This window comes from Astyanax mexicanus, chromosome 12 (assembly GCF_023375975.1).
Source record: "Astyanax mexicanus isolate ESR-SI-001 chromosome 12, AstMex3_surface, whole genome shotgun sequence".
NCBI classification, from domain to species: domain Eukaryota; kingdom Metazoa; phylum Chordata; class Actinopteri; order Characiformes; family Acestrorhamphidae; genus Astyanax; species Astyanax mexicanus.
In genome coordinates this window covers 39,545,734-39,558,081 of record NC_064419.1, presented here as the reverse complement: position 1 = coordinate 39,558,081, position 12,348 = coordinate 39,545,734, and the positions used below count along the sequence as shown (strand labels likewise).

Genomic DNA, 12,348 nt, shown 5'->3' with positions numbered 1-12,348 from the left:
CATTTTACTCACCCAAATAAACAGTTTTCAGGAGAGAAATTTGTGTAGACTAACATCCAGCGCTCGTTTGATTTTAAAAGAAAATTATTTTTTTTAAGAATCATAGTTTTGTTTACTTAACCTAACTTTACAGCGGTGAGACCTGCTGAATTAGGAAAACATGGCGACACCCCTGTTCCTTACTAGTGTCGCATAATGCGCTTTATAATCTGGTGCACTTTATGTATAAAAATAGACCTGAAAATAGATATGTATTGATAGTGTGCCTTATAATCCGGTGCACCTTATATTGCGAAAAATATGGTACACTATTGCAAACCAAAACATTGTAATACTTTAATTTATACCAAATTTATAATAACTTATAATAATTTATACCAAAGCACACCGAAACATCATCCACACCTATAGCACAATTGAATCTGAGAGGAAGTTTTTTTACGGTTAGGAAATGTTAATAAAATATTTAAGCAGGACTGGTATGTATCATTACTGCAAACGAACACATTTCAGCTATAAATGGAAAAAATATGGTTTAGGGTTTAGTGGCTTTTTAAGTAGTGTTTGAAGAAACACAGTACAGTTGTACAATAAATTGGATTGTTATTGCTATTGCAATATGAGTTTTCATGATCCACATACTGAAAAAGCTGAGAACATTGTAAATAACAGCAAACTCTGTGCGCAGCAAGAGAGGTAGCTCTTTGCACTGCAGACTGTGGTCACATGACAGAACAAGGCTGGAGGTAGAACGAGGCACAGTGTAGTAGAATGAGGTAGAGTGAGGTAAGGACCCACACTGATCACTCACACAAAACTACTTCTTAGCTATTATACCATATTTGCACTTCTATTTATACAGGTTCTGTTTATACTTGTACTGTCATTCCATCTTAATCGGCCCACCATCATTATTGCACTATTGTCTTCTGTCTCACTCATGTCTATTTGTGTCCTTGTTGTATTGTACATAAAGTGTCTCCCATTCTTTTATATTATATATCTTATTTTCTGTACTTGCTGTAATTTTTGGAAAGGAAAGTAATGTAATTTCATTTTTTTGTATGTCCTCTACATATGCAGTATTGACAATAAAAACTACTTGACTTGACTGGACTCTTATTCTGGAAAAGAGAATGCAGCCAAACCAAGTGCTGAAAAACCCGTAAGGATCCTAATTATCAGGCTTCATTATGACATCATGATAAACAACCACGCAATTGTGCATCTTTCACTCCTAAACCACAGGAAAACACATTTTTTTCTTATGAATATACTGAAATGTATCTTCCTTTATATGTGCACACATCTGTTTATGTACTGAACATAAAAGTGTATGCTCGACTACATGTACATGCCTGCTGTACACATGGTTGTTTAAATATTTATGCTTTGATGTACCTGCCTGTTTGTGAGAGTGTGTGTGTGTGTGTGTGTGTGTGTTTGTATGCGGGAGCGTGTGTATTGTATGTGCTTAAGCATGTGCAGCCTGAGCTGATCTCACATGCTGTTTACACTCTCTGTGCACTATTCACCACTATTCAGCAGTGACAGAACAGCTGAGAGAAAAAAAAGAGAGAGAGAAAGAGAGAGAGAGTGAGAGAGAGAGAGAGAGGGGGCTGGTCTTGAGCTGGCCCACTGGACATTAAAATAGGGAAAGGGAATTTGTGAGCATTTCAAAGGATTACCAATCTGTCATCATCATCCTCCTGCTCTATCTCTCTCTCTGTCTCTCTCCTGCCTGGCCAGATTGGCACACCAAACAAGGCTGCACAGTGCAGATATTGGCATGTGAACACAGATACACAGACATACACACTAACATAACACTTTAACAAACGCTTTCTCAAGTTATGGTATAATATTAGTTTTCTGGTATTTGAGCCTTTGTATTTTACTGTATTGCAGTTTCTATAAAAATATCTACCCCTAAAGCATTAATATCATCACTGTTTCAGAAACAGATAAATGTGTGTTAGATTTTAATGTGTTTAAATTATGTGTTGAATAGTATGATCCCTTTTTGTTTATTTTGACCCCTCTAAACTTACTGAACATTTTCCAGGGTACATTGTAGTTCTATAATTACAGATTGTTGTCCTGTATCTGTTTGTCTGTGTACTTTATTATCCTCTTTTCACCCTGTTCTTCAATGGTCAGGACCCCACAGGACCACCACAGAGCAGCTATTATAAATTGGGTGGTAGGTAATTCTCATTCTCTGTATTGTAGTGATTCTGGCATGGTGGATGGATGGATGGATGGATGGATGGATGGATGGATAGATAGATAGATAGATAGATAGATAGATAGATCACAATTGATCCACAGCTCTGACAAACATTCCTCTCATCCCACAGATGAGCCCAGAATCGGTCCTGAGTACAGAATTATTTATTCATCACGTGAGATAAAACTCCCTAAAACTCTGGACATGAGGAAGGAACTATAGCCCTTTAAATATATTAATACTGTAGCTTATAGGATAATATTAATGCAAACTGAACTAAATATATTTGTTAACTGGAGAATCAAGGGAATTGTGGCTGATTTTAATTCGGGGTGGGCGATATGGCCCTAAAATAATATCATGACATTTCATGGTATATTTGTGATAATGATACTCTTGGTGATATGACAAAACACTATTTTTAAAATTAATTATACTGTAGATACTGGAGTGTATATTAAGCTGGAAAGTTGATTCAGTTGTGAACATATAATACAACAACACACGTTTGTCTTGCAGTTTTAAAAATGTTTGTTGCTAATTATGTTATAGACTTATCATACAATATATTCATATCATCATATATATATTTTTGCTGGCCTTGATGTTGTACATTGTTTTTCTTCTCTAATATTTTAGCCAGTCACATGCCAGTGACCAATGCAACAACCTTTATAAACACAGAGTGGGCTGTAACAGGTTATATTGTTAGGACTACAAAAAATCACAAAAACAAAAACATAGTTTGGATTGTTATTTATTTAATGGTCAATGCTCATTAAAGGGTGCGGCTGAATTAAACTGCTGTTAATTTATCAATATGTCAGTTACACACAATAGTTTTAAAATGAAAGTAATATATGTGTTATTGCAATTATGTTTGTGACAATATGTCACCCAAAAATAAACCTATAAAAAACTCTCTAGTGATGATCCACTACTGATATTTTCACTGGTATTTATTTTTCCAAGTATATGCCTTTTATTACATTACTGACAAATCATACAACATATGGACGTGATTTTTGCTGACTTGTATGTCCATCCTGTTTTAAAAAATATATATTTAACTAATGATTTATTTACTTTTAATCTTTTTTTAAACATTTTAACATTTTCTTTATAATCAAATTCCCCTGATTGAAAATGTTTAATTAATTAAATGTTCACTGCTGTTTAAAGGATGATTACTATGCTATTTTACAGTATGATCATTTTATTAGTGGCATAATATGGTCTTGACTTAAAAATAATATTTATTCTCACAATTATTTCTGTTGCATCATCCCAAAATGATAGTTACATTTAATGATGAATTACGTACCAAGTTAAATAGTCTAAAATCACTAACTTTACTAACATTACCAGTAACAGTATTTCTCCTTTACATAGTGATTATTTTAGTGTACATACAGACATACTGTACTTTAACTTATGGAACAATACTTCGGTACCAACATGACAACATATAAAACAGTGACTACAGTGTGGAAGGATAGGGGAGGAGATGACGAATTGCCTCAGTGAAAGAAGTGACAGACAGCATGCGTGTAGACACACACACAGACACACACACACATTCATTAACACAACATCCCTCCCCCTCTGCACCTGGACTCTGGGATCTGGCTTTAAGCATTCAAACAGAGGTGGAGTGTACATGACAAGGGGGTGGAGAGATAGAGAGAGAGAGAAAGAGAGAGAGAGAGTGAAAGTGATGGGGGGAGGGAAATGAGAGAGGGGGAAACAGAGTAAGCTGCTTATCAAGACCAAGAGCATTTAGAGCAGGCAAACGAACAGGCAGTTACAATCTCCCCTGACCCCCCTATCTCAATCTATCTCTTCCCCTCCCTTTCACACACCTCTAATACCATTCTTTACCTTCTCAATACTGCTGCCCTGCACCTTGTCTATGGTCTAGTAGAGTCTGGGGAGTGAAGATCACAAAGGATAAGGGGAATAAAGTCTCTTTACTGGGCAAATCCCAGTGAAAGGAAGGCATCAGCCTTAAGTAAGCCCTGTACAGGATATTGACCAAGTTCTGGAAGGTTTCAGGTCAAACGTCCTTCTTTTGACCCCTGTCCTTCAGCAAGACTGAGCTGAGCTCTGCCATAGTGTCATAGTGTCCTACAACTTAAGGCCAGGTCATATTATGTTATTAAGCTTGGACTTGGATAGAGTTTGGCTTAATTTTAAAAGGTTTTCTGTGCAAAACATGCTACTGTGATTAAACATGATCAAAAACACAATTAAACATTAAGCATACAACTAAATTTACATAGATTCATGTCTGTCCATATTCTGCTTTCATCTCCTTCCTACTTGATGGCAATGGTCCAAGCCAGCTCTGTACCAAGAGCTCTTAGAGCTTCCAGTATAGCTCGGCTCGACCCGCCATCCCTCAAAACCCAAATAAAAAAAGTTGGGGGCAGGTTGGAAAATGCAAAAGAAAAATGTTTTAATGTTCCCTTTACTTTACTTAAAAGACATTTTGGCTCTGAGGACACCAAGCAATGAAATGTTTCATGTGTTATTTTGTCCCACTCTTCCTTCAAACACCTCTTAAAGTGTGCAACACTACAGTGTCATTATCATTATTATTATTGGTACCACTTTAAAATAAGACTACCTTTATAAAGGGTTTATAAATGGTTTACACTTAGTTTATTAAATGTTACTAATTAGGTTGTAAATGCTTTAAAAATTATGAATAATCAGTTATAACACATACGTAGAAAGGGCAACAATATAGATGGCTGTGGGTTGACTATTTGGCAAACAACAGGTCATTGTTGCCCTTTCTATGTATGTGTTATAACTGATTATTGATGAGCCATTTATAAACCCTTCATAAAGGTATCTTATTATTCTTAAATCATATTCCTAAAACACAAACAATACATTCTTTTTCAGCTGGCAATAGAACATGCTCGCATTACTACTGTACTGAATATCCCACTTGCTACTTTGCACCCAGCAGCAACTATGTAGCAATGCTGCTGCTTCAGTTTGGACCACTGGAACTTTTGGGTCTCTCTGCTCATTGCAGTTTCCCTCTTGTTTCATTTGCATGCAAATTGCAGCACTCCTATAAAAAGATCCAGCAGCTCAGAGGGGACTGGAGCGAGGCTAGGCCTGAGGTGGCACTGTCCAGGGTCCTGATCAACAGCAACTTTATTAGGCTGCTCGTTCTTGGTCTTTATCACACAAGCCCCGAGGCACCGGCCTTTAGCACACAACAGCCTCCGGAGTTGCTCTCTTTAGAGTTGGTCTATTAAAAAGACTAGTCTTGTAAAGAGAAAGAATAAGGGTAAAATGTAGTCCATATAACGTGTGCTTTTATAAAACCAACTCAGTTTATTTAACCCCTTAATTTTGTGGCCTTTTACTTTAATTGCCTTCATAAATTTGCAATTTTCTAACGCCATTGTTCCATTTTTTCTAAGAATGTATGTCTATATACACAGAACATAGTGTACTTTTACACTGACATGCCAAAAGTCATGGGATAGCAGGATTAAATGGATCATTAAAATCCTAAAATCAGTGGAAGGTTTGGGAACTTTCACACCTGTAATAGTTTTGAGGTGTGATCTTGTGAGTGAGGATAAACACATGAACAAATAGATGAGAAATTGTGTGAGACAGTGTCACGTGTGAACCATGAATACACCATAGAAGACATTACCAGCCACAGTGGACAGCATAGTAGGATAGTAGGATTTTCCATGCAAACAAAAAAGTGAGTCCAGCTGAAATCACATCCCCATTCAAAGGAGGTCAGTGGAGTGTCATAGAACATGATGCTTGTTTCCGTCCCATAACATTTGGCACATCAGTGTGTATGTAAAACACATATAACTAAACTAGATACAATTCTATTCCAGATTTCATATTCCAAATTTGCTTTGAATCCCAGTGTATGCAAGTCAAAAGCCAGCATCCGGCTTTCTTTATATACTGACATTAAACACAACATCACACAACACAAAAGCCCCAATTCCATTGATCAAAATTAACTGAAACCTTTTGTCATGCCCTTATAGATATATACACATTTTTACTTTAGCCACTGATGTCAAGGAATTAAAGAAAGCCACATTAAATGTAATGAATGTATTGCCGGCAAGACTTTAGGTAAAGAAAAGCTTTAACCAGCAATAATAAATGGTTCTATACATTCAAGTCTCATAAGGGGTTATGCACAGAGTCTGAACATATTCTAGATGGTCATTGTATAAAAAAAAAGAACAAAACTCATTTTAATCCTCGCTGAGCATTGGTGGCCCTGGGCCTTTCTTGGACTGTGCTGCGTCACAAACCAAAAATAAAACAGAAATCGTGCACAACTGTTAAAAGTGCATTCATTAGTGTAACCAGTAAAATGTAGAATGTAGAATGTAGAAAACACACAGAGGACACCAGAAGCTGGACCAAAACAGAGGAATTTCACAGAGAGATGCTGAAAAATGGCCAGTTTACATAGAAAGTTCTCAAAGAAAAGAAATTCTGTCAGAGCAATAGGATCTCTTTCTGAAAGGCTCGGATGAAAGAAAAATAAAAGAAAATGAACAGATTGTCTTGATCAGTAGATTATGGGGAAGTCCAACTTGTTAAAACAGCTCTTGGTGTTAGTAGGGGTGGGTAATACAGTAAAAATATTGTATTAGAATTTGTAAAGACACTTTATTTATAATACTATTTATAATAATATTTTAACATGCATTCACATGGACAACTGCTGGCTAAATATCGTCTTACACCTTTTATCCATCCAATTCAACAGGACTAATCTAGACCTTGTTGTGGAAGGTGCAGTTGATAAGTGTTTTTTAAACACTGATAGTATCCATAATACACCAAAACAAAGCATGTTGAGTATCTTGATAACAGAATTCAGCATAGTAAATATACTTATCAACACTGGATTTAAATATATCTTGTGAGCTTATCGAATGCCACAGCGAAAGCTAAAGGTGGTCCAACAAAATATTAGAGTCTGACCTTTTTTTTGGTTGCAACATTTTTTGCCCAGCCAGTGTATTAACATTAACACAAGCAATTAAATTTTTTAAAGCAAATAAATACAAAACAAAATACAATACCAATTTTTTTTTTGTTGTTGCATAAATAGAAATGTATACATTTCTTTGAGCTCTACCAAACTATAAAACTAGTTATGTTTAATTGCATCTTTTCAATTTAGATGAGCAGTTAAAGTAGGATATACAGATCAATCCACACTATTAGGGCTGCATGATTTTGGGAAAAAAAGGAAACTACATCTTAACTACATTCATAAATGATACTGGGCAGATTTAGACACTTATAACAGAAAATGAGAACAGTGTGAATTTACTTTTGCAAAAAATACAAATACGAAACAATTGTTACTTTACATGACATTGCACATAGTGTGTCAATGTGTCTATTTTGCATGTGCACATTGCTATAACAATGTTAAACTGATGTACTCTGCACATCACAAGTGCCTTTTTTGAATTACATTACCTATGTGACTTATTAGAATTCATTAGATTCAATCGTTTTCCCCTCAAATATATATATATTACTATGCATATCACATCCCCCATCTGACCACTGAGGTAACACATGGCACTACAAAAACAGGAGCCATGACAACTCGTGGTGCACCCTGAGTGTAACAGCTCACAGAAGCACCATGGCAACGTGGGGATGATGATGATGATGATGGGGAGGGGAAATGATTAAAATCGCTTTTTTTATTGGATCAAATTTGAAGCACTCAGAGAGATTATAATCTGTATGAGGAAAAGGTGATGGAGGGGCTGAGCATGTCCGTGGTCTTGGCTTCACAACGGGATTAAAGCGTTCGACTAAAACATCTGCAGAAAAGCCATTTCTTTATCTCCACAAACAACAGCGGCAAACACACACGAGTGGTGACCAGCTCTTTCAAATAATGAGGGAAGATTTTTATACAAGTAAATAAGAGAGCAGATCAACCCTGTGACCAAATCGTGTTGTTTTGATTCTACCAAGTCACACGACTCACTGGACACACTGAAAAACCCCTTGGCTTCTGCCACAGTAAGGGTGTGTGTGTGTGTGTGTGAGTGTGTGTGTGTGCGCGCACAGAGAAAGTAGGATAACATAAACTCTGTGGTCTAAACAGCAGGATTCACCAGCAGTCACGTGCAGGGGGATTTGAACACATGTTAAAGAGCACTCATGTGCCAACAGATACATTGGCATAAAATAAATTACACTATGTAATATTTCTGATACAAATCTGTTGGCAATAAATAGTAAATTCTGATTTGTATCTGAATTTCAACACTGCGTGAAATAATGTGGCATTGATTGCTTGTTTTTAGATCATATAAGTCACATAAATTTAAATTTCAATTGCAAATTATCATTGCCACTTAAACATGTAAATGCCTTGCCATCAGATTGAACTATATTAGGCTGTTATATAGAGGGTACTGATTATGTATGTGCATGTTTAGAGGTATTTAATTAATCTATATATAGTGACAACAAGCCACATGTCAGGGTACAGGATCTAGTATTGTGTCCTGCTAAATGTGGATGTGATTTTTGTGGACAATTCTATTTAAATGCCTATGGACACAATCATTTACCCCCCACTGCAACATACATCATATACCCTGTACATATGTGACACTACGTACTGAGAAATGTTAAATACTATTCATCTGACACCCACTACCAGACCTCACCCCAACTTCAATAATTTACCCTGCCTTGCCATGACCATGCTGGCCAGTGTTCAACCTTACTCAAAAGATAACACCTAACAACTTATTCAGGTGTGGCAGTTCCCAAGCCATTCCCTGAGGTAACACTTTATGATGAATTTACATACTGCTATCCTATTACTTTTGGCATGTCTGTCTGTGTATAATAACATTTAAATGACACAATTGTTTCTATCTATCTATCTATTTAAACATGTATTCGGCACACATCAGAAGAATACACATTGTTTAGACTCATTTGTTAGGCTGTAACTAAGGCTGGAAGATTAATCAAATTAATCTGATTAATCGAATTACTGTTGTCAGAGGAAATCCCAGTAGATCTTCATAAACGTTAGTTTATATACTGGTTTAATTGTGCTTTTATTCCTTTAAAAATACATTTATGTATTTTTATGTAGATGGTTTAACACATATCTATATATAAAAGCTTTTACGATTATTTTGTACGAACAAATAAATCGGAATTGGAATCAAGAATCGCTCATACATTTGAAGAATATGTAGGTTTTCTTTTTTTTAATACAACATTGCCCAGCCCTGGCTGTAATCAGGAATAAATATGTGACTGTTTGAAAAAGTGTGTATTGAGCTGTACATTACATTACTGTAATAGAGAAGAGAAGCTAATGTAAGAGTTCTCTTTTATTACATAAGTCCCTCACACACATCGGCATGTGTAAACAATGACACACACTAACGTGCCAAATAAGCCGAATCATCCAGAGCTCAATTCTAACCCGGCAACACCTGAGATCTCAAACAAACATCCCAAATGGGTCAGCAGGAACTCGGTCAGAGTATTGTACTCTGTGCTCTCCCAACATAAGTGATTACGAAACGGCTGAGTTCGGAAAGGGAAGCCCTCTTTCTCTCATGCTCTACCTGTTTTCTACCTCTATATATTATCCTGTCTTCACTAATATTCCTCCTCTTTCTTTTTTGTTAACAGAACGTTTAAAACTCTTAACAGGTCAGTGGAGTGATCACATGACCCATGAGGTCTCGTAGCCGGTGTTACTGTCTTATAAAGCCTAAATGTAGAGAATGGGATTATGTGTTACATCAGTGTCTCTCTTTTTTAGTGTTTTAGCAAATGTTGTGTGCTGAATGTGAATGTGCTGCTTTTTTTTTTTAAATAACACTAGTGAACATAATGGCACTGTCTGACAATTCTTTGTTCTTAATGGATACAGCAATATAAATATTTTTAAATCATTTTGCATTAAATTCTATTAAGAGTCAAGAAACGTTGTAACGTTGTAATTTTTGAGATGACATGATTTTGTCTGTCAGTGTCAATATAATATCTCGTTCTTTTTTCTTTCCTTTTTTTTAAATCTAACTCAAATCCTACTGCCAAATGTATCATATCTCTCTTTAGGTTATCTTAGTTATTTATATTTAGCGTATTATGGCAGGTTATGTCTTTTGTGCCTACATTGCACATAAGATGTAACACATCTGACTGCACGTAAGATTCATTCATTGAGCAACTTTTTGCAAATATCTTATCAGCCAATCGTAGTGCAGCAGTGCAACACATAAAAATGTGCAGATATGAGCCAGCAGCTTCAGGTAATTAACCACACTATTAACCATATTTCATAAAAGTAACTTAACAAGACCCTGATTTTGTTTAAAATAATAATAACAATAGTGTAACAAAATAAAGAATATAAACTTTAATTACTGCATTGTGAGTTTATTTCTAACATTTCATAGTGGGTGTGGGTGCAGATCATGCAGCCAGTTAGGCAACTATGGCTAAAGTGAATGAGATGTAATGAACGCTTACTAAAATACTGTTACAATGATTGTAAGAGTAATGAGGAGTAGTTAAAGGACTGGAAGAGGTGACACAAGCCAAAGAGACTGGCGAGAAGGGAATACATTAGCTAGGAGGGAGCAGTTTCAGGCGTGTGGAAAATCTTCAGCTGTTGCATAACCCTATTTGAACCGTGAAATGTGCTCATTAGCAGCCTGATTAGGATCTCACTTGTCCTTAAAAGGGTCTGAGAGGGCCAAAAATTTATAGATGCATGCATAAGCAGTCATTATTCACGTTATTTAGAAAATTGCTAAAAATCATTTACTCTATTCCTCTCTCACAATATTTCCAATGCAAATTACCACAAGTGCTTCAAATAAACAAGCAAAATAATACAGCAAACACCAGCAAATGTTTCACTGTGTATTAATCCATGTGCATCATACAGTATATGCCTGAGTAGATGAATAGCTTCTCTCAGCCTTGAACTGCTAAACTCAGTAGCCTCACTCAAGGCCCCAGTGCCATTACTACTTACCAGGTCATGGTTAGTAGCGTTGGAGTCATCCTCAGGAAAAGGCTTGGACACTCCCAGAGCCACACAGTTAGCAAAGATAGCCAGAAGAATAAATATATCAAAAGGTCTGAAGGAAAGAGTCAAGGAGGAGTAAATAATTCAGTTTTTGAGATTCCTTTTTTTATTATTTATGTTCTGATATTTGCTGAGATTTTATGTTATGTTAGTCCTAGAGTGCTGACATAGCAGACAGATTCTATTACAGTAGGCAAATGGTTGCTGAGAACTGACCTTTTGGGACATGTATAGTTAAAACTTATCACAGCATGTAAGCTATTAATCCTTATTAAGATTCTTAAGTATTACAATAATGCTTTAAAATGTAAGAGATTTTAGATTTGCCCATCACACAGCACTATAACTGCTGGAAAGTTGAAGGCTAGCATGTGTTTCCTTCAAGTCACACAAAGCCAGGTAACTGCATCTTTTCAAACTGCTGCTAACAGCATCACTGGACAGCTAAACACACATGGAGAAGAACACTAACTTAGGTCAAATCTGTTAAATAAGCTCTGAGTAATGAGCAATGGGAATTTGTTTTCTTTTTTTCCAAATTTTTATCTCATTTTCTCTCCAATTTATATGACCAAAAATCCAACCCACTTATTAGAACTCCCTCTATCACTAGTGATTCCCCAACACCAGAAGGGTAAAGACTAGCACATGCCTCCTCTGATACCTGTGAATTCAGCCACCGCCTCTTCTCAAACTACTGCTGATGCAGCATTGCCGAGTAGCATCACAGGGCACTCGGAGGAAAGCGCAGCGACTCGGTTTCAATACATCAGCTCACAGACGCCTTGTGCTGATCCACATCACTCTTTGGGGTGATGTGGAGACAGAGAGAGCAATATCTACCCACCCAGAGAGAGTAAGGCCAAAGGGGGTCTCTCAGGTCTCCAGTAGCTGATTGCAAGCTGCATGAACAGGATTCAAACTGGCGATCTCCTGATCATAGTGGAAGCTAGACCCTAGTTCAGATATTTAAGTTTATTTATATACT

General features: G+C 36.4%; 1 protein-coding gene across 2 annotated transcripts in view; it reads right to left on the bottom strand.

Annotated features, from left to right (window-relative positions):
- cacna1fb (calcium channel, voltage-dependent, L type, alpha 1F subunit) overlaps window positions 1–12,348 on the bottom strand; it is a 66,768-nt gene that overhangs the window by 45,493 nt on the left and 8,927 nt on the right. For both annotated transcript variants that reach the window (XM_015600898.3, XM_049485967.1), the window contains exon 3: window positions 11,307–11,412. In XM_015600898.3, the coding sequence (XP_015456384.2) occupies window positions 11,307–11,412 (106 nt within the window). The remainder of the gene's footprint in view (window positions 1–11,306; window positions 11,413–12,348) is intronic.